General features: G+C 46.5%; 1 protein-coding gene across 5 annotated transcripts in view; it reads right to left on the bottom strand.

The window, feature by feature from the left end:
• LOC121292213 (intraflagellar transport protein 43 homolog A) overlaps positions 1 to 23,841 on the bottom strand; it is a 50,503-nt gene that overhangs the window by 12,279 nt on the left and 14,383 nt on the right. For 3 of the 5 annotated variants that reach the window (XM_041213903.1, XM_041213904.1, XM_041213907.1), the window contains 2 exons: positions 2,695 to 2,727; positions 1,022 to 1,068 (listed from right to left, as the gene is read on the bottom strand). In XM_041213903.1, the coding sequence (XP_041069837.1) occupies positions 1,022 to 1,068; positions 2,695 to 2,727 (80 nt within the window). The remainder of the gene's footprint in view (positions 1 to 1,021; positions 1,069 to 2,694; positions 2,728 to 23,841) is intronic. The other 2 variants (XM_041213906.1, XM_041213908.1) reach the window with 1 other exon arrangement.

The following is a 23,841-nucleotide window of genomic DNA, read 5'->3' as shown; positions in this document are numbered from 1 at the left end:
GGTACAGCACGGGGTTAGATACAGAGTAAAGCTCCCTCTACACCATCCCCATCAAACACTCCCAGAACAGGTACAGCACGGGGTTAGATACAGAGTAAAGCTCCCTCTACACTGTCCACATCAAACACTTCCAGGACAGGTACAGCACAGGGTTAGATACAGAGTAAAGCTTCCTCTACACTGTCCTCATCAAACACTCTCAGGGCAGGTACAGCACGTGAGATACAGTGTAAAGCTCCTAACCCCACAATCTACAGGAACTCAACGTAAGATAAAGGATTGCCATTTGAAGCAAAGATAATCGATGATGATGTCACCAGTGTATTGTGGCTGTGATCATGGGTTCAGGGTGATAGCAGGTGCTGCGCCTCAGGTACAATCAACTTCAATGCAACTTCAGCTCCTGCGCCTCAGAATCTGAGTTCCCCAATGTAAGGAAGCCCCAGATTCTCCAGCTCCATGTCTGCCTGTATCCATCGCTTGATCTCATCAAATCTCTTCATCACTCGAATTTAGCACTTCAGCCCCACACTTGACACAAGTGTCATCGCTCGCTCCGAAGACAGATGCCTTGTGTTAGATGCCAGCCAATTTGCATCAGGTCACAAATTTAAATCTCATTCCGACCCACTTTATGAAAAGCTCTCTTCGATTCCTTCCTTGATTGTAGTACCAGCCCCTCCCCCACACCCCCCAACATCTATCAAATGGAACGAGGCAACACAGTACCGGCAGCTCAAAACAGAGAAGAAAATTCCATTTCACAACATATTGATTGATATATAGCAGTGCCTTATCAGTAAATACGCAGCAAATTAAAGTGTGGAAATGACGTGCTCTCGATTGTAATGTGTTATTTGGAGGATGTATTCAGCTGCTTGCAACTTATTTTCCCCTGTTGATACAGAGAGAAAATTGAACAATTATATCTAACTCTGGCACTATCAGCTTTGCCAGATTGCTCTGCTATGTTTAATAAGGGCAACCGAACCCCTGGTGAACATCACATCGAAAAGCTCACCTCCGCCATCATCTGAATCCTCAGGGCTCCTGGGTCTGAGCCGGCTGCTGGGGTGGGGATAGAGAGTGAAGAGGCAGAGTGAGATTAGAATCATACAGGCACAGGCACCTGTGTCCAGGCTGCCTTTCAACACAACTGCACTTGACAGAAATTAATCCCTTCAAACAGCAGCAGCCTAACTGACCACTCAAACCCATCGGTCACTCTCGTAATGATTCGCTCGCAGTCACTCTCATCCTGACTTCCTGTCCATCATTCCCGCAATGATTCCCTGTCAGTCATCCTCACACCAAGACCTTGCCAGTCACTCTAACACCCACAAACCCACTCCCTGCCAGTCACACTCACAGTTACGCCCCGTCAGTTAGTCTCACACTTATGCACTGTCACTCTCGCACCGCCTCCCTCTCGGTCACTCTCGCACCGCCTCCCTCTCGGTCACTCTCGCACCGCCTCCCTCTCGGTCACTCTCGCACCGCCTCCCTCTCGGTCACTCTCGCACCGCCTCCCCCTCGGTCACTCTAGCATTTGAGATCCTGTTGGTCACTATCTCACTGATGCCCAATCAGTTGATTCAATGTTGGTCTCTCTTGCACTGAGATCATGTCATCCACTCTCACACTGACTCCATCAGTCACCCTCGCACTGTGACCTATTGTGGGTGTTTTTACAGAGTGGAGTCTGTTTGTGCTGAACATGGATCAGCTAGAAGGGGGTGGGGGGGTGCGAGGAGGGGCGGGGCCTGAGGAACAGGGGTAGGAGGGGTGGGGGGAGGAAAGGAAGGGCGCAGGCAAGTAAGGGTGGTGCAGGGGGGAGTAAGGGGCGGCCAAGAGAGAAGGAATATTAGCCAAGGCGTCAGAGAGAACAGCCCTGCTCTTCTTCTTCTGCCTTGGGATCTTTTACATCTACCTGAGGGGACAGGTTGAGCCTTTGGCTTAAGTCTCATTTGAAAGATGGCATTCCCTCAGTACTGTACAGGAGGGTCAGTGGTGATATCTGTGCTCAAGTTAAGGAGTGGAACTTGAATCCATGACCTTCCAATTCAGAGGCAAGTGTGTTACCCATTGAACTATGGCTGGCACTGAAAGTGAGAGAGAAAGAGAGACAGAGAGAGAGAGACAGAGACAGAGACACAGAGAGAGAATTACAGAGACAGAGAGACGCTCACACAGACAGAAAATAGACAGGAGGATAGTGACAGTGAGAGAGCAAGAGAAGCAGAGAGAAAGAGAGGGCTAGGCAGCTAGGACAGAGAGTGAGAGAGGCAGAGAATGACAGAGAATGAGATAGATGGAAAGACAGAGAGTGAGAAGAGAGAGACAGAGTGAGAGACAGACAGAAAGAGAAGCAGAGACAGAGAAGGATTCAAAAAGACAGAGAATTGAGAAAGAGAGAGAGAGAGACACAGGCAGGCAGAGAGAGGAGAGAGAGACAGGGAATGAGAGTGAGACAGACAGTGTGTGTGGATGATGGTGAGTGTGTGCAAGTGATGGCGCCTCCTTCTGGAACCTTGTGTGTGAGAGGGATGATTAACACAGGAGATGCAAGTCCAGCTGTTCTCAGTGACTGCAGTCTGCAGCCCAATGTGAGTGATGGATCTCAACCTGTTCCCAACTCAGGAGATGGATATTGAGAACAGACAATAATCCAACACAATCAGTTGGAAAACTTACTCCTCGATCTCTTCTGTTACTTTGCGTCCTGACCTGCAATCAGAAAACAGGACTTGGTGTCATTAACTCCAACAGGACCGGGTGAATATTAACACAAACAGGGCCAGAGTCACATTAGCAAAAATAGTTCTGGGTGGACATTAACATAAATGGGGCCAGGATCACAATAATACAAATTGGATTGGCAGGTTGGGTGGGGGGGGGTTGGCCACATAAACACAAACAGGATCGGCGGGAGTCACTACATAAACACAAACTGGGCCATGGTCACAATAACACAAAACATGACAGGCAGGGGTCACATCAACCCAAACAAGGCCAGAGTAAATAGATCAATAGAAAGCTAATTGCAATAGTTGTGATTTTTCAGCCCTGTCTTTGGGGCAGGCTGTTCAGAATGCTGAGATTTCAGGTGGGAGAAAACAAGCAAGGTTCTGTCCAAATGGAACAGTTTTCTGTTTGGCAGTTTTTGAACAGATCCTGGTGTTGAAGCAGGTCTCTGAGAATACAGCAGAGACTGTGTTTCTATGCATGTTATGCAGTTGGAAAGAGAGAAGAGCAGAAGGGCAAGGGATTGTGGATTGGACAAGAAAATTGCTGCTGTTTCAGTGCTGCCAGCACCCACCAGACCATTTAAAGGGATTGGAGAAGGGAGTCTCTGAAGATTTGTGCCATGAGGGTGTATATAAAATCCTGAATGGTCTTGACAAGGTGGTCATGAAAAGGATGTTTCCTCTTGTGAGTGAGTCCAGAACTAGGAGGCAGTGTTTTGTAGTGTTTGAAAATCAGGGGTGGCCCTTATAGGACACAGATGAGGAGAATTTTTTTCTCTCAGAGGGTTGTGCGACTTTGAAACTCTCTGCCTTAGAAGGTGGTAGAAGCGGGGTCACTGAATATTTTAAAGGCAGAAGTAGATAGATTCTTGCTAGGCAAGGAATCAAAGGTTATCGGGGATAGATGGGAATATGGAACTCGAAACACAAACAGATCAGCCATGATCTGATTGAATGGAGGAGCAGAGGGGTTGAATGGCTTACTTCTGCTCTTATTCTGTATGTTGGCATGTTTCTTATGTTTGTATGGCTGTTGTGGCCGAAGTGAAAGAAAGTTTGCAGATGTGTGCCTTGTTGGTGGTAACTGTGTCCAGGGACTTCAGGTGGAATATAGCCATTGGTGAATAAGGTTTAAGAGCCAAAATAATTGGGTGGAAAGTGAGAGATCCTACAAAATTGAGCCATGTTAGAATGACTGTGAGATTGCATGTGGTGCCACATTTGTGTGGGATGTATTGCAAAAGCATCGAACAACGTGAGGTGTATCTTTGTTGTGTTGACTATTTAAAGTGATATTTACCTCTTTTTTTGAGATATGCTTTGAAAGTTAGTTGTTGTTTAAATTGTATTGATTTTATTTGGTTTGTTACAGTAAAAGTTTTAAAATGTGAAATCTTGTCCAACAGTTTTCCTTCTGTTGGTGTAGTTGGGATTCCTGTCTTTTAAAAGTTATCAGTCTCTGCAAGGAGCGGGGTGTGAGGAAGTATAGGTGAGGTATCTGTGGGAGTCATTGGGCTTACAGAGAATATTGGTTAATATCTTATCTCCAGATATAGAATCAGAGAAGTAAAGAAGGAGAGGGATTGGAGATGAACCATGCGAAGGTAACAGAAGGCAGGAAATTGGAAACAAAGTGAATGAAGCTTCTTGCGAGAGCAGGACACAGGACCGAAAGAGTCAACAACGTACCAGAAAAAGGAATAAGGGAGGGTCCCCAAGTAGGATTGGAACAAGAAACGTTCCACATCTCCCACAAAAAGGAAGACATAGCTAGGATCCACATGGGTACCCATGGCAACACCTTTTATTTGGAGGAAGTGAGTAGAGTTAAAGCAGAAGTTATTCAGTGACAAAAGCAAGTTAAGCTAGGTGGAGGAGGATGGTGGGACTTCTGTTTAAGGAAGAAGCACAGAGCTCTCAGATCGTCCTGGAGGGGATTGAAGAAGTAGAGAGACAGGATACAGTGCAAAGGAGTTGGTTAGGGCCAGGATATTGAAACTTAAAAAGTGATAGAAAACATTGGAAGAGTCAAGGAAAAAGACTGGATGTGACTAAAAATAAGAGTTAAGATAAGAAGACATCATTTCAGTGGGGCAGAAACAGACTGAAACACTGGCAGCAACAAAAACAAAAATAGCTGGAAAAACTCAGCATGTCTGACAGCTTCTGCGGAGAGGAAGACAGTTAATGTTTCGAGTCCGTATGACTCTTCATCAGAACTAAGGAGATATCAAAATGAGGTGAAACATAAGCTGGTTGAGGGGGGTGGGACAGGTAGAGCTGGATAGAGGGCCAGTGATAGGTGGAGGCAAAGGAGAGATTGCCAAAGGTGTCATAGACAAAAGGACAAAGGGGTGTTGATATTAGCTGAGAAATGTGCTAATGGTGACATTAAAGGTAGAAAGCAGGACGAGCAAGTGACAGATAGCCCTAATGGGAGTGGGGTGGGGGGGAAGGAATCGAAATAGGCTAAAAGGTGGAAGGCATTGAAACATGGGCAGTCCTGTTTGTGGAGTTTGGGGAGGAGGTACAAATGGGCTGTTCGAAGTTAGGGTGGCCAAGGGGCAAAAAGCTATGGAAGGAAGAATTCAAGAGGTGATGAGATCAGTTATAGTCCTGGAAACAATGGTTTGATGTTTGATGGTAGGGTGATGGCAGGTGTCAGAGAGTTGGCATTCAGCCTCTGCTAGGTTGAGGTCAATATGCCAACCAACAAGAGCACCACCTTCTCAGCAGTCTTGATGATGATGTTAGGGTTGGACCTGAGAGGAGGGAGTGCTGCAGGTTCAGGAAAAGACAGGTTAGAGGAAGTGAGGGAAGCAGAGAAAATGAGATGCTCAATGTCATACTTATAATTCTCGATGAAAGGATGCCGAGATGGAAAGAGCCCAGTGGGAGAGATCCAGATTGAGGGAGAATAATGATGATGGGTAAAAGGTTCCGCTGAGCAGGGGGGAGGACTCCTGGTCAAAGAAGTGGGGATTGAGGCAAAGGCAACAGAGGAAGAGCTGAGCGTCATGCCTAATTCATCAAAAATATTGATAATGATTCTGCTGATGGGCCTTGGTGGCGACACTCATATCCCATGAATGAATAAAAAGAAGCAAGTAGGGCTGAAACCATAATCTTCCATTCAGGAGCTAGAGTGTTATGCACTGAGCCACAGGTGAGACCTTGGGAAACAATATAAGGTTGGAGCTTGTGCTGAGTGGCTGTGGGTGAGGGCTGATGTCCCTTTAGACAGGAAACAAGTAAAGTTGAAGGTCAAATGAAAAAAGCAAATTTTAAAAACCCAGAATTAAATTGTCCTGATGTTACAACCCACTTAAAAGATTTCGAATAAAAAACAATCGTTGCTGAATCGGTGATGTGAAGAGTTAATTAAAGTGACAGTTGCAGTCTGGGCTGCCTCTCAATTATTCTGTGAACTTGTAACCAGCTCTCTCACTGCTGCTTCACTGGCCTGTCACCATCCACTGCCGTGACTGACTAAGAAGTGCAAAAATCAAATCAAACTTCCGTCCTTTATCAACCACTTTGTTACCCAGTTTTATAAACACTTCAACTGAAGCAGCTATAGATGTATATGGAACACTTCAAACATCATTAAACTACATGCAGATTGCTGCTCTCTCTTTTGCACCCCTTAAACTTTCCTACAATGTTTATCCAGGGCAAAGGTAATTGGATACCTCACTACACAATTAACCTTGAAAGACCCTTTCCCTGGATCACTGATCAAGACCCTGCATCAGACAGGACTCTATTCTGTGAGCTCAAGGTTACAGGTCCAAGCTCCCCAACAGGACAACTCCAACCACTTAATGCAAGCTGGAAGTTTCACAATACTCCAGAAAAGGGATTGAACCCAATAGGTCAGCCGTTGGTAGCACTTTTGCCTCTGATTCAGACGTTGTGGGTTCATGTCCCATTCCAAACACTTGAACATAAAATCTGACCTGCGCTCCTGGTGCAGCACCAAGGCAACACTGCCCTGTTGGACATGTCATCCTTTGGTTGAGATGTTAACTGAGGCCTGGTCTGCCCTCTTAAAGAGACATAAAGGATCCCACACACTTTCCCTGATGTCCAGGCTAACATTTATCCCTCAATAAATATCACTGAAACACACAAATAAAAACAGAAATTTCTGGAAATACTCAGCAGGTCTGGCAGCAACTGTGGAGAGAGAAAAACAGAATTAACCTTTCAGGATGACACTATTCTGATGAAAAGTCATCGATCTGAAACATTAACTCTGTTTCTCTCTCCACAGGTGCTGCCTGACCTGCTGAGTCTTTACAGCAACTTTTTTTGTTTTTATTTCAGATTTCCAGCTTCTGCAGTATTTTGCTTTCACATTAATGAGTAAAACAGATTGTCTGGTCATTTATCTCATTGCTCTTTGTGGGAGCTTGCTGTGCACAAAACTGCCTGCCATGTTTGTTACATTACAACAGTTATAATACATCAAAAGTGCTTCATTGGCTGTAAAGCACTTTGGGGCATTTTAAGGACATGAAGTGTTTCCTTTTTTTTCACTACTTTCTAAGTTCCTCAGGATTATCTTCAGTATTGAACGTTGGTGGTTCAGTTGGTATCATTGGTCCAAGTCCCACCCCAGCACAAAAATCAAGGCTGACACTGCAGTAAAGCACTGAGGGAGCACTGACTGTCGGTCAACGCTGAGGGAGTTCCGCACTGTCTGAGGGTCAGTACTGAGGAAGCACTGCCCTGTTGATCAGGACTGAGGGAGCACCAAGCTGTTGGAGGGTCAGGACGTAGTTAGCACTGCACTATTGAAGGGTCAGTACTGAGGGAATGCCGCACTGTCGGAAGGTCAGTATTGAGCGAATGTTGCACGGTCGGAGGGTCAGTTCTGAGGCGGCGCTGCACTATTGGAGGGTCAGTGATGACAGAGCACTGCACTGTCGGTGGCTTAGTATTGAGGCAGTGCTGCACTGTAGAGGGTCAGTGCTAAAAAAAGTGTTGCACTGTTGGAGGGTCAGTACTGAGGGAGTGCTGCACTGTTGGAAAGTTGATGCTGAGTGTTGGGCACTAGAGATAGTTTAATTAAGTTATATTTGTATTTGTGAGTGTTAGGAACAAGTTTTAGCTGTAATGTTTAAAGTTGATTTGTATTTCTGTTTTTGTAAGTTCAGAAAGGGAGAACTTGAGTTTTAGCTTCATTTTAAAAAATGCCTGCATTTTAATGAGATTTACGACTACTAAGGTAGAAAAAATCTATGCGGTTACCTGGACCCCTGTTGCTAAGCAGAGAGGTCCCACACAGACACAAAGAAACCAAAAGCAGTTTGAGTTCAGTTAGTCAGTGTGCTCCAAGGTTGAAAGCAGCTGTCAGCAGAAGCAGCATAGGAGAGGGACAAATAGCAAGTCCCAAACTGAAGTTCAGCTGCCAGGAAAAGCAGGACACAGGAGAGGGAATTACAGGGAGCAGAACCTAACGGGAAAAAAAGAAAGGCCCAAGAAGCCGTTTAAGTTAAGTCAAAGTTAATGAACAGGAATCTGGAAAAGGTCCTGTTAAGTGAAGTTTAAAGGGAGAAAGCTGCAGGACTCAGACTTAAAGCAAAATAGGCTTGCGAGAAGCCAGAAGAACCAAGGAGGCACCCTAAGGTCTGTAACTCTTTACCATGGGCATGTGAAGCAGTGGCATTTTGTTGGTACAGCTGAGCATTTGAGAGAGGGTGCGTGGAAGGCAAAGTTTCAGTGCACATGGCGATCCAGGAGAGAGTTCTAAACCCTGGAGGTGGATGGACCCTTGTGGAAGGTGTCCGAAAGAAAGCAAAATTTGGGAGAAGATTCCAAAGCGAGTTCTTCGAGAGTGCAGATTGGAAACCCTCGTGTGAAAGGCGGAGTTCAGTGAGACTGGTTGGCTCACAGGGTGACAAACGTCTCGGGGAGTTGATAAGGCATCCGTAGCATCTGTTTGGGGTGGCATCTGTTACTGGGCTCAGAGTGTGGTGTGCCTGACCGCAGGTCATCTATTGGTTTACATGGACTGTGTACTTACTGTGAACATGAGAGTATAAGATATCTTTTGTAACTTGTGTTATCCTTATGAATCTGTAGATATTTGTAAAGGTATAGTTGTGGGAGGAGGAGTATTGTAATATAGTTAATCTTGTTGTTTAATATATGTTTTGTTCTTTGTGAAAAGTTCATCAGCTGACTCCTGTGACTCTGTTCAGTAGCCGCCCTCCATGTTTCTAAACAAAAAGTAAAAGCTAGAATCCGCCAAGCCGGGTTCCACCCTGGGATTTGGCTTATCCAGTAGTAACATTAGCTAGGATCATAACAAAGTGGGGACTTGTCTGGGGTTATCGTTTCGGTGGGATCTGTGAATCCTTTTAATGAGTATGTGGAGGTACTGAGGTACTGGACATGAGAATTGGAGTTGCTGTGAGATATATTATATGGGTTGGAATTCGAAATGGCTTTGAAGGTTGCTAAGACTTTTTTTTACAGATGGGAGAAGTAACCCTGACTGGTTTACAGAGATTAATCAAGGGTAAACTAATGGAGTTGGCAGATAATTTGGAGTTACAATTACCTATAGGGGTGAGGAAAACAGACACAGTTGAAATAATTTGAAAGTGGAAGGGATACCACGTTCTCCAGGGGGTGAGTCAATTGAATTGGCTAAGATTCAGTTGCAAATGAAAAAAAATTGAATTGGAAGCAAAAGAAAAAGAAAAAAATAAAAGGAAAGAGAATTGGAATTGAAAAGGCTAGAGGAAAAGGAAAGAGAAAGGGAGCGAGATAAGATAAGAGAACATGAGCTCCAGGGAGGGAAGTTAGCAATGGAGGAGAGAAAGAAGGAACGAGAAAGGGAATACTGGCTTAAAAGGCTAGACCTTAAGAAAGAGGCCTCAGATGCTGAGCAAGGTCCTGGTGGTGAAACAACCACATCTAAATCAAAGCCGAGTTAAAATTTGTACAAACCCTCCCAAAGTTTAAGGAAAGGGATTCAGAGACATTCTTTATTTCATTTGAAAAGGTGGCGAAGCAAATGAAGTGACCAAAAGAGTAGGCTGGTGGGTAGAGCCCATGAGGTGTATGCATCGCTGTCAGAAGAGGTGTCTGTGGAGTATGATGCAGTGAAAAAGGCTATTCTTAGTGCATACAACAAGTTGGTCCCTGAGACATACAGGCTTTTGGAATATTTTGGAATATAACAAAACAACCTGGACAGACCTATATTGAATTTGAGAGGGTAAAGCAAAGTAATTTTGACTGTTGGATGTGGTCATTAAGGGTTGATACAACATATGAAGCTCTTAGAGAAATAATTCTCTTGGAACAATTTAAAGGTTCATTTTCTCCTGTAGTTAAAACCCATGTTGAAGACCAGAGGGTAAAAACAACTAGACAGGCAGCAGAGGTGGCTGACAATTATAAATTAATCCATAGATTTAAACCCTTTTTCCTTCATCCCCACAAACCCAAGATGCGTAAAAGGTGGAAAGGTGAAAGGAAGGCAAAGAGCCAAAGAAGAGAAGGGACAGTTGGGAATTCCCAGGAAATTCCTCCGTAGACCAGAACAAAAGGTGCTGAGGGTGGAAGTGACATTTGAAGGCCTAAGTATTTCCATTATAACAAGGTGGGACACATTCTGACTGATTGCTGGAAAATAAACGGTAGACCTATTGCAGTAGTGGGAAGATCTAAGGAATCCTCAAGAAAGGTATCATCAGAAAAGTAAATAGTTGTTAAAACTGTAACATTAGGAGAGGTGAAACGTGTTCCCTCAGAGCCAGCAGGAAAGAGAGATATGGCTCAGGTAGGTACAGCGGATTTTTCTTTGGTTACTGGTGAAGAAAGTCAGGCTATGAGAGAGTTTGGATGTTTTGCCTCGAAGGGAGAAGTGTTCCCTTACCCCTAAAAACAAAATAAGTAAACAGATTAAAATTCTGAGAGATACAGGGGCAGATCAATCCTTGATGGTGGCTATTGATACAATTTGTGTTCCAGGCAGTTTTAGGAAGGAAAAAGTGTTAATAAGAGGTATTAATGAAATTTATGAACCTGTTTCTTTGTGTAAAGTCAACTTACAAAGTCACTTCATAACCCGAATTGTTACAGCGGGAATTATTCCTAAACCACCTATTGAAGGGATGGATTTTATTCTGGGTAATGATTTGGCTAGTGGAGACATTAATGTTGTAATGAATCTATTGCAGCAGGCTGTACTGAGAGAGTGCTGCACTGTTGGAGTGTCAGAACTGAGGGAGTACTGCACTGTTGGAGGATCAGTACTGAGAGAGTGCTGCACTGTTGGAGTGTCAGAACTGAGGGAGTACTGCACTGTTGGAGGATCAGTACTGAGGGAGTGCTGCACTGTTGGAGGATCAGTACTGAGGGAGTACTGCACTGTTGGAGGATCAGTACTGAGGGAGTACTGCACTGTTGGAGGATCAGTACTGAGGGAGTACTGCACTGTTGGAGGATCAGTACTGAGGGAGTACTGCACTGTTGGAGTGTCAGAACTGAGGGAGTACTGCACTGTTGGAGGATCAGTACTGAGGGAGTACTGCACTGTTGGAGTGTCAGAACTGAGGGAGTACTGCACTGTTGGAGGATCAGTACTGAGGGAGTACTGCACTGTTGGAGGATCAGTACTGAGGGAGTACTGCACTGTTGGAGGATCAGTACTGAGGGAGTACTGCACTGTTGGAGGATCAGTACTGAGGGAGTACTGCACTGTTGGAGGATCAGTACTGAGGGAGTACTGAACTGTTGGAGGATCAGTACTGAGGGAGTACTGCACTGTTGGAGGATCAGTACTGAGGGAATACTGCACTGTTGGAGGATCAGTACTGAGGGAGTACTGCACTGTTGGAGGATCAGTACTGAGGGAGTACTGCACTGTTGGAGGATCAGTACTGAGGGAGTACTGCACTGTTGGAGGATCAGTACTGAGGGAGTACTGCACTGTTGGAGGATCAGTACTGAGGGAGTACTGCACTGTTGGAGGATCAGTACTGAGGGAGTACTGCACTGTTGGAGGATCAGTACTGAGGGAGTACTGCACTGTTGGAGGATCAGTACTGAGGGAATACTGCACTGTTGGAGGATCAGTACTGAGGGAGTACTGCACTGTTGGAGGATCAGTACTGAGGGAGTACTGCACTGTTGGAGGATCAGTACTGAGGGAGTACTGCACTGTTGGAGGATCAGTACTGAGGGAGTACTGCACTGTTGGAGGATCAGTACTGAGGGAGTACTGCACTGTTGGAGGATCAGTACTGAGGGAGTACTGCACTGTTGGAGGATCAGTACTGAGGGAGTACTGCACTGTTGGAGGATCAGTACTGAGGGAGTACTGCACTGTTGGAGGATCAGTACTGAGGGAGTACTGCACTGTTGGAGGATCAGTACTGAGGGAGTACTGCACTGTTGGAGGATCAGTACTGAGGGAATACTGCACTGTTGGAGGATCAGTACTGAGGGAGTACTGCACTGTTGGAGGATCAGTACTGAGGGAGTACTGCACTGTTGGAGGATCAGTACTGAGGGAGTACTGCACTGTTGGAGGATCAGTACTGAGGGAGTACTGCACTGTTGGAGGATCAGTACTGAGGGAGTACTGAACTGTTGGAGGATCAGTACTGAGGGAGTACTGCACTGTTGGAGGATCAGTACTGAGGGAGTACTGCACTGTTGGAGGATCAGTACTGAGGGAGTACTGCACTGTTGGAGGATCAGTACTGAGGGAGTACTGCACTGTTGGAGGATCAGTACTGAGGGAGTACTGCACTGTTAGAGGATCAGTACTGAGGGAATACTGCACTGTTGGAGGTTCAGTACTGAGGGAGCGCTGCACTGTTAGAGGTGCCATCTTTCGGATGGGACATTAAACTGAGGCCCTTTCAGGTGGATGTAAAAGATCCCATGGCCACCATTTTAAAGAAGAGCAGGGAAATTATCCCTGGTTTCCTGATTACTACATATTGCTCACTCAACATCACAAAAACTAATTATCTGGTCATTACCACATTGTTGTTTGTGGGAAGTTGCTGTGAGTAAATTGGCTGTCACATTTCCAACATTCCAACAGTGACTATATTTCAAAAGTGCTTCATTGGCTGTAAAGCCCTTTCAGAGGCCATGCAGTCGTGAAAAGTGCAATATAAATGCAAATCTTTCAAGTCTTTGTTTTTTAAGGGTTGGTGTTTAGGTTGACGAGCCTGAGTGACAAGGGTGCTGAGGGAAGCTCAGAACTCCTGGGATAGAATAAGTCAGGGTAAGAGACCGTGCCATGAGTCACAATGACAAGTGGGATGCTGGGAGCAGGAACAGTACATAGAGAGTGAGAAGAATATTCACAAACACTGACTGTGAAGGCATCAAATAAAGGAAAGAGAGGGGGAGAGAGAAAGAGGGGGAGAGAGAGAGGGGGGAGAGAAAGAGAGAGAGGTTAGAGAAAGAGAGAGAGGTGAGAGAAAGAGACAGAGAGAGAGAGAGATGGGGGGGTAGAGAGAGGGAGAGGGGGAGAGCAGGGGAAAGAGCAGGGAGGGAGAGAGAGATGAGGGGGGGAAAGAGAGAGAGACAGGAAGAGATAGAGGAACAGGGGAGAAGAGAGAGTGAGACAGGGAGAGAGTAAGATGCAGGGAGGAGAAGAGAGAGAGAGAGAGAGAGCCGGATGCAAAAGGACCTGAGTGAGAGAACGTAGAGCTGCAGTTTGAGAGAGGAGTCACACAGTGACCAGATTTAATTGCATCTTGGTGAGCACTCAACATGGATAGCTGTTTCTTTAAACAATAATGCATTACCATTCTGGAAAATTACTGTTGACTGTATCTGACAGGAGGATGCTACGCAGGTGACTGAGACCCATAAATCCCTGCAAGGATATCAGAATCTGTCAGGGCTAAGCCAATACTGCCCTCTGCTGCACAGTTCCAAAAGTTTGTCCGTTAAGAAGGAAACCAATTCATCTTTTACTTTCACATTTGAGCAGATAAATCTTCCAAGCACAGAGCAGAAGCCAAGCCAAGTCCTCCCACTCCCAAAAAATCAAGGAAACTTACAGCTCGGGAAGAAGCCATCATATCCATTAAGCCTGTATTGCCTCTTTGGCAGAGATATCCAGTTAGACCCAATGTCCTGCTCTTTCCCCATCATTCTGCACATCTTCCCCTTCAAGTATTTATCCAATTCTCTTTTGAAAGCTGCTGCTAAAACTGCATCCACTGCCCTCCAAGAGCAATCCAGATCACAACTCACTGTAAAATAAAACATTTGTATCTTTCTTCTGGTTCTTTTACCAATCTCCTTAAATCTGTGTCCCTCTAGCTGCCAACCCTTCCGCCACTGGAAATAGTTTCCATTTATTTACTCTATCAACACCCTTTATTGTTTTGAACACTTTGATCAAATCTTCTCTTAACCTTTTCTGTTCTAAGTAGAAAAATCCCAGTTTCTCCACATAACTGAATTATCTCTTAAAAGCCACGAATGACCCTGCTTACTCCCACACTCTTGGGCAGCCCATTCTAGATCCAAACCAATCACTATGTAAAAAGCTTCTCGTGTCGCCATTACTTCTTTTGCCAATTGCCTTAAATCTATGCCTCTTGTTCTCGATCCTTCCGCCAATGGGAACAGTTTCTGCCTACTGACTCTGTCCAGACCCCTCATGATTTTGAACACCTCTATCAAATCTCCTCTCAACTTTCTCTTCTCCAAGGAGAACAGTCCCAGCTTCTACAATCTATCCATATAACTGAAGTACCTCATCCCTGGAACTAGTCTCATGAATCTTTTCAGCACCTTCTCAATTGCCTTCATATCCTTCTTAAAGTGTGGCACCCTGAACTGGACACAATACTCTAGCTGAGGCTGAGCTCATGTTTTATACAGGTTTAGCAAAACCTCCTTGCTCTTGTACTCTATGCCCCTACTGATAAAGCCCGGGATACTGTATGCTTTATTAACTGCTCCATCAACCTGTCCTACCACCTTCAATGATTTATGCACCTATACAGCCAGGTCGCTCTGTTCTTGCGCCCCCTTTAGAATTGTACCTTTGATTTTATATTGCTTATCTCCATCCGTCCCACCAAAATGAATCATTTCACACTCCTCTACATTAAATTTCATTTGCCATTTGTTCACCCCTTACACCAACCTGTCTATTTGTTATGATCTCCATAGAGATCGATAACTTTTAAAAAGAGATGAACTTCCCAAATGACCAATGAAAATAACTGAAGGACAGGATTTCACATTTTAAGACCTTTACTGTAACAAACAAGCAAAAATCAGCATCAATTAGACATTATTTAACATGCAGCTAACATGTCAATGACAGAAAAGATACTTATGCATTAACTAATATCACTGAGATACATCTTAAAACATTTTTCGCTGTGCACCACACTTCTTGCAGATGTGTAGCATCACAAGGATAAGTCCAATTCACTCCCGGCTCCCCGGCAGACTCACTTCTTCCAGCCACACTAGCTAGCAACTTCCAATATCCTTCAGAAAGCAATCCATTGAGCCTAAGTCTCCAAGTTCCCACGCCCACCAGCAAGACCCACTTCAGGCAACCCCTGTTCCTTAAATCACCAAAAGCCCCGTTGGTTCTGTTCCCTTCCATTTGATCAAAAAACAAATTCTTACAAGCATCCTGCTGCTCCTCAGCGGTAGTTGCTTTGTCTGTCCACATAGCAGTAGTCTCTTTCTCTGTCTCAAACAGCCTTTGTCCCCTTTCTGTGAGTTACTGTGTCCAAGTGTGAAAACTGTCACTAGATTTCAATAAGTTTCTGTTTGAGTTTCACCCCCCCACCCCCCATGGCAACCAGATCGCATAGGCATGTCTCTGAGCTGAGGTACTTTTGGAACGTGTCTTGTAAAGTCTAGCGCTCATAACAGTGTCTTTTTGGAGTTTAACACTATCCTTCTCACAGTTCACAATACTTCTAAATTTTGTCATCCACAAATTTTGAAATTGCCGTCTAGGTTATTAATATATATCAAGAAGAGCAGTGGTCCTAACACTAACTCCCTGGGGAATGCCACTATAAACCTTCCTCTGCTCTGAAAAACAACTGTTCACCACTACTTTCTGTTTCCTGTCACTCAGCCAATTTTATATCCATGCTCTCAGTGCCACTTTAATCTTGCGCTCTACCCTATCAAGCAGTGTGGAGTCTAGCACAGGGGCAATATCTTATTCCTGTATCACAAGATGCTAAAAGAGCTCCTCTCCCAAAGGTGCAAACATTCACTGTGATGTACTGTACTTACCAAGATAAGCTCAAGGTGCTGGGTCTCTATATTTCAGAGCTTAGCAGCGATTTGATCAGAGTGTATAAGATGATGAAGAGAAGCAACTGTGTTTTAAGCAATGTCTTCCCCAGCTAACTCTCTCTCCAGCCTCCTATCCACTTCCCCACCCCAGGCTCTCCCCTCCACTCCTGATCCTTACAAGGGTACAGATCCCAGGAGCGCCAATTACAGTTCCATACCTCCATCCAAGTGGCCATTCTCCCTGCCCAAGTACAGCAAATGTCAGCAGCATACTTACCCATTGGAAGCAGCAAAGCCAAGTCTGACCATGCACTCACTGACCCTTGACCTTTGCCTTGTCCAGCATTGCTGGTGGGTGGCATGTTTAAGTATAGGTGTATCAGGTGGAATGGAGATAGTTGGCTTTTGTTAATATTAAAAAAATAAAGATTGATTGGCTACAATGATTGCACAGGATCAGGCGTGAACGCTGCAGAGAACTGATGGCCATTTGTGTGTGCAATGTCCAGAGTGTAATAAACAAGCTGTCACCAATGACTACACAAATGACAACAGTAAACCTCACCACTGAATATGCTTACATGTTAACAGCATAGATAAAGCATGATGACATGTGGGACCCACATTTATCCAACCTAATTAAACCTCTAAAAGACACAGTCATTGGAGCATTTGGGGAACTTTGCTGAGGTTTTCATAAGCAATCTGAAGGTGCACTTGTGACCTTCAGCAGGAGTCGCTGGTGTGTGAGTATTATCAACTATATCTTAGTTGCTGCATGCAAGGGCTTGTATTTTACTGTCTCACTGTCTTGATTTAACAAAGAGTATTAACCAGGTTTTTCTGTGTATCCCAAACCCTCAAACCTCTGTTGGAGATAATATCCTAACAAACCTATGCCGGGGTAACAGGTAAATCCATTATAAAACTAACAAATATAGAGCAAGCAGGAACTCTAATCAAAATAATTCTCCCGCTCCTCTCTTAGCTAAGCAGTGCCAAAGCCACTCAAGAGTACCCTTGTGCCTGCCTGTGCTGATTTACTGAGATAGCAGAGAGCAGAAGTCATAGAAACGGAAGAAGTAGGAGCAGGAGTGGACCATATGGCCCTTCAAGCCTGCTCCACCATTCAATATGATCAAGGCTGATCTTCTGCCTCAGCTCCACTTTCCTGCCCTCTCCTCATAATCCCTTGATTCCCTGAGAGATCAAACATCTGTCGATCTCAATCTTGAATGTATTCAATGACGGAGCACCCACAACCCTCTGGAGTACAGAACTACAAAGATTCACAGCCTTCTGAGTGAAGAAATTTCCCCTCATCTCAGCCCTAAATGATCGGCCCCTTAGCCTGAGACTGTGTCCCTGTGTTTTAGATTCCCCAACTAGGGGAAACAATCTCTCAGTATCTACCCTGTCAAACCCCTTCAGAATCTTGTAGGTTTCAACGAGATCACCTCTCATTCTTCTAAACTCCAGAGAATACAGACCCAATTACTCAGCCTCTCAGCTCAGGAACCAAACTTGTGAACCTTCACAATACTGCCTCCAATGCAAGTATATTCTATATTCTTCCTTAGAAATGGAGACCAAAATTGTGCACAGTGTTCAAGGTGTGGTCTCACCAAAGCCCTGTACAATTGTAACAAAACATCTTTATTCTTGTACTTCAAGCCCCTTGTAATAAAACCCACAATGCCATTTGCCTTCCTAATTGCTTTCTGTACCAGAATGCTAACTGCGTTCCTTGTATGGGTGCGCCCAAGATCCTCTGAGCATCAACATTTAAAAGTTTCTCATCTTTTAAAAAATATTCTGCTTTCATTTCTTACGACCAAAGTGAATAACTTGACACTTCCCTACATTATGCTCCATCTGCCAACTCACTACCCACTCACTGAACCTGTCCAAATCTCTTTGCAAGGATGAGAGTGGCCAAAGACAAAAAGATTTGAATTTTTTTTTTTGTGAAAGAAATCATGGAATTATCACATTTTTTATGATCTGTCATGAATGCAAATGCTCCTAGGCCATTTCAAATAGGTGGAATTCTTAGACTTCAAGTGGGTAGAAACATTGGCTTTCCCATTGTTTACCTTCTATTACTATCAAGATCTTTGTATTCTGTCCCCATGACAAACTCCGTTCTCTAGCCATCAATTTCATCCCTCTCTAAGGTTGAAGCAGGCCGTTCTGACCTCAAGGTGAGCTTCCATCCACACATCCGTGTAATAACTAAGATCACTTGTTTCCATTTCTGTAAACATTGCCCACCTCCACCTCTGCCTCAGCTCATCCACTGCTGAAACCCTCACCAATGTCTTTGCTACCTCTGGATTCCAATTCACTCCTGGCTGGTCTCCCACATTCTATGCTCTGTAAACTTGAGGTGATCCAAAACTGTGCTGCCCGTGTCTTAACTTGCAGCGAGTCCTGTTCCCCTATCACACTTGGACTTGCTGACTTACATTAGCTCCTAGTTAAGCAACACCCCCAGCTTTATAATTCTCATCCTTGTTTCGAGGCCCTCAGGGCCTTGCCCATCCTCATCTCTATAATCCTCTCTATAATCCAGCTGCACAACCCTCCGAGATCTCTGCGAACTTAGATACATTACTCTCTGTATCTTCATCTAAGTCATCAATATAGATGGTAAATAGCCACGGTCCCAGCACTGATCCTCACAATACTCCATTGGTTACATCCTGGCAACTTGAAAATGCGATATTTATCCCTGTGGTTTGTTTCATGACTGTTAAACAATCCTTGATCTATGCTAATATCTTACCTCCAACACCACTTGCCCATGTCGTGTGTATTATTAACCTTTTATTAGGCACCTTATCGAATGCCTTTCGGAAATCCAAGTATACTACATCTTCCAGCTCCCCGTTAACTACCATTTTCCCTTTATAAAACCATGTTGACTGAGCAGACTGTGATTTTCGAGGAGTTGTCTCCTGTGGGGTACAGTTCCACACACACACTGACTCCCCTGGAGGTATAGTTCCACACACTGACTCACCTGGGGACAGTTCCACACACTGACTCACCTGGGGACAGTTCCACACACTGACTCACCTGGGGACAGTTCCACACACTGACTCACCTGGGGGTACAGTTACACACACTGACTCCCCTATGGGGTAGAGTTACACACACTGACTACCCTGTGGGGTACAGTTACACACACTGACTCCCCTGGGGGTACAGTTACACACACTGACTTCCCTGTGGGGTACAGTTACACAGACACTGACTCCCCTGTGGGCTACTGTTACACACACTGACTGCCCTGTGGGGTACCATTACACACACCAACTCCCTTGGGGGTACAGTTCCACACACACTGACTCCCCTGGGGGTACAGTTCCACACACACTGACTCCCCTGGGGAACAGTTACACTCACACTGACTGCACTGCGGGTAGAGTTCCACACACACTGACTCCACTGCGGGTACAGATACAGACACACTGACTCCACTGCAGGTACAGTTACACACACATTGACTCGAATGCGGGTGCAGTAACACACACACTGACTCCACTGGGGGTACAGTTCCACACACACTGACTCCCCTGGGGGGTACCGTTACACATACTGACTCCCCTGTGGGGTAGCGTTACACACACTGACTCCCTTGAGGGTACAGTTCCACACATACACTGACTCCCCTGGGGGTACAGTTCCACACACACTGACTCCCCTGGGGGTACAGTTCCACACACACTGACTCCCCTGGGGGTACAGTTCCACACACACTGACTCCCCTGGGGGTACAGTTCCACACACACTGACTCCCCTGGGGGTACAGTTCCACATACTGACTCTCCTGTGGGATACAGTTACACAAATGAATTCTCTTGAGGGGACAGTTACACACACTGATTCCCCTGGGGGTACAGTTCCACACACACTGACTACACTGCGGGTACAGTTACACACATTGACTCCCCTGGGGGTACAGTTACAAACACACTAACTCCCCTGTGGAGTACAGTTACATGCATAATGACTGTCCTGGGGTGTAAAGTTACACACAATGACTTCCCTGGGGGTACAGTTACACACACACTGACTCCCCTGGGGGGTACCTTTACACACACACTGACTCCCCTGGGGGGTACAGTTACACACAGTGACTCCCCTGGGAGGTACAGTTACACACACTTGACTCCCCCGGGGGTACAATTCTACACACACTGACTCTCCTGTGGGTACAGTTCTACACACACTCACTCCGGTGGGGGTACAGTTCCACACACGCTGACTCCACTAGGGGTACAGTTCTACACACACTAACTCCCCTGGGGGTACAGTTACACACACACACACTGACTTCCCTGGGGGTACAGTTCCACACATGCTGACTACACTGCGGGTACAGTTCCACACACGCTGAATCCCCTGGGGATACAGTTCCACACACACAGACTCCACCGTGGAAACAGTTCCACAGGCAACAACTCCCCTGGGAGTGCGGTTACATACATACACACTGACTTCCCTGGGGATACAATTCCACAGCTCCGACTCCCTTGGGGTTACAGTTCCACAAGCACCAACATCCCAGGGGGTACAGTTCCACACACACTGACACCCCTGGGGGTACAGTTCCACACACACTGACTCCCCTGGGGGTACAGTTCCACACACACTGACTCCCCTGGGGGTACCATTCCACACACACTGATTCCCCTGGGGGTACAGTTCCACACACTGAATCTCCAGTGGGGTACAGTTACACAAATGAATTCCCATAGGGGGACAGTTACACACACTGACACCCCTGGGGGTACAGTTCCACGCACACTGTTTCCCCTGGGGGTACAGTTCCACACACTGACTCCCCAGGGGGTACAGTCACAGTCACACTGACTCCACTGCGGGTAGAGTTACACACACACTGACTCCACTGCTGGTACAGTTACACACACACTGACTCCACTGCTGGTACAGTTCCACACACACTGACTCCACTGGGGATACAGTTCCACACACACTGACTCCACTGGGGATACAGTTCCACACACACTGACTCCACTGGGGATACAGTTCCACACACACTGACTCCACTGGGGGTTACAGTTACACACACACTAATTCCCCTAGGGGGTACAGTTACACACACTGACTCAACGGGGGGGTACAGTTACACACACACAGACTCCACCGTGGGAACAGTTCCACAGGCAACAACTCCACTGAGAGTGAAGTTACACACACATACACACTGACTTCCCTGGGGATACAATTCCACAGGCACCGACTCCCTTGGGGTTACAGTTCCACAGGCACCGACATCCCAGGGGGTACAGTTCCACACACACTGATTCCCCTGGGGGTACAGTTCCACACACTGAATCTCCTGTGGGGTACAGTTAAACAAATGAATTCCCTTAGGGGGACAGTTACACACACTGACTCCCCTGGGGGTACAGTTCCATGCACATGACTCCCCTGGGGGTACAGTTCCACGCACACTGACTCCCGTGGGGTACAGTTACACACACTGACTCACCTGGGGATACAGTTACACACACTGACTCACCTGGGGGTACAGTTACACTCACACTGACTCCACTGCGGGTACAGTTACACACACACTGACTCCCCTGCGGGTACAGTTCCACACACACTGACTCCCCTGTGGGGTACGGTTACACACACGGACTCCCTTCGGGGTACAGTTCCACACACACTGACTCCCCGGGTGGTACAGTTCCACACATACTGACTCCCTTGGGGATACTGTTACACACACACTGACTCCCCTGTGGGCTACTGTTACACACACTGACTGCCCTGTGGGGTACCGTTACACACACTGACTGCCCTGTGGGGTACCATTACACACACACTAACGCCCCTGGGGGTACAGTTCCACGCACACTAACGCCCCTGGGGTACAGTTCCTCACACAATCTCCTGTGGGGTACAGTTACACAAATAAATTCCCTTAAGGGGACAGTTACACACACTGACTCCCCTGGGGGTACAGTTCCACTCACACTGACTCCACTGCGAGTACAGTTACACACACACTGACTCCACTGCGAGTACAGTTACACACACACTGACTCCACTGCGGGATCAGTTACACACACACAGACTCCCCTGGGGGTACAGTTCCACACACCTTGACTCCCCTGGGGGTAAAGTTCCACACACCTTGACCCACCTGGGGGTACAGTTCCAGACACACTGACTCCACCGCGGGTATAATTCTACACACACTGACACCCCTGGGGATACAGTTACACACACTGACTCCCCTGTGGGGTACAGGTCCAAACACACTCACTCCCCTGGGGGTACAGTTCCACACACACTGACTCCACCACGCGTACAATTCTACACACTCTGACGTGCCTGCGGAGACAGTTACACACACGCTGACTCCCCTGGGGGTACAGTTCCATACACGCTGACTCCACCGGGGGTACAGTTCTACACACGCTGACTCCCCTGGGGATAAAGGTCCACACACACTGACTCCCCTGGGGGTACAGTTACACACACTGACTCTTCTGTGGGGTACAGATACACACACTGACTCCCCTGGGAGTAAAGTTCCACACACACTAACTCCACCGCGGGTACAGTTCCACACACACTGACTTCCCTGGAGGTACAGTTACACACACACTGACTCCCCCGGCTACAGTTCCACAGGCAATGACTCCGCTGGGAGTACAGATACATGCACACACACACACACATACACTGACTCCCCTGGGGATACAATTCCACAGGCACCAACTCCCTTGGGATTACAGTTCCACAGGCACCAACATCCCAGGGGGTACAGTTCCACACACACTGAATCCCCTGTGGGGTACAGTTACACAAATGAATTCCCTTAGGGGTACAGTTCCACACACTGAATCCCCTGTGGGATACAGTTACACAAATGAATTCCCTTAGGGGGACAGTTACACGCACTGACTCCCCTGGGGGTATAGTTCCGCACACACGGACTCCCCTGTGGGGTACAGTTACACACACGGACTCCCTTCGGGGTACAGTTCCACACACAATGACTCCCCTGGGAGTCCAGTTCCGCACACACTGACTCCCCTGGTGGTACAGTTCCACACACACTGACTCCCCTGGGGGTACTGTTACACACACACTGACTCCCCTGTGGGCTACTGTTACACACACTGACTGCACTGTGGGGTACAGTTCCACACACCGACTGCACTGTGGGGTACAGTTCCACACACCAACTCCCTTGGGGGTACAGTTCCACACACACTGACTCCCCTGGGGGTACAGTTCGACGCACACTGACACCCCTGGGGGTACAGTTCCACGCACACTGACTCCCCTGGGGTACAGTTACACACACTGACTCCCCTGGGGTACAGTTACACACACTGACTCCCCAGGGGGTACAGTTACACTCACACTGACTCCACTGCGGGTACAGTTACACACACACTGACTCCACTAGGGGTACATTTCCACATACTGAATCTCCTGTGGGGTACAGTTACACAAATGAATTCCCTTAGGGGAACTGTTACACACACTGACTCCCCTGCGGGTACAGTTCCACGCACACTGATTCGTCTGGGGTACAGTTACACACACTGACTCCCCTGAGGGTACAGTTACACTCACACTGACTCCACTGCAGGTACAGTTACACTCACACTGACTCCACTGCGGGATCAGTTACACACACACTGACTCCACTGCAGGTACAGTTACACACATACTGACTCCACTGGGGGTACAGTTCCACACATACTGACTCCCCTGTGGGGTACCATTACACACACTGACTCCCTTAGGGGTACATTTC

The sequence above is a fragment of the Carcharodon carcharias genome, chromosome 20 (assembly GCF_017639515.1).
Source record: "Carcharodon carcharias isolate sCarCar2 chromosome 20, sCarCar2.pri, whole genome shotgun sequence".
NCBI classification, from domain to species: Eukaryota; Metazoa; Chordata; class Chondrichthyes; order Lamniformes; family Lamnidae; genus Carcharodon; species Carcharodon carcharias.
The sequence above is the reverse complement of the archived record's forward strand: the minus strand, read 5'-3'. Positions and strand labels throughout refer to the sequence as shown.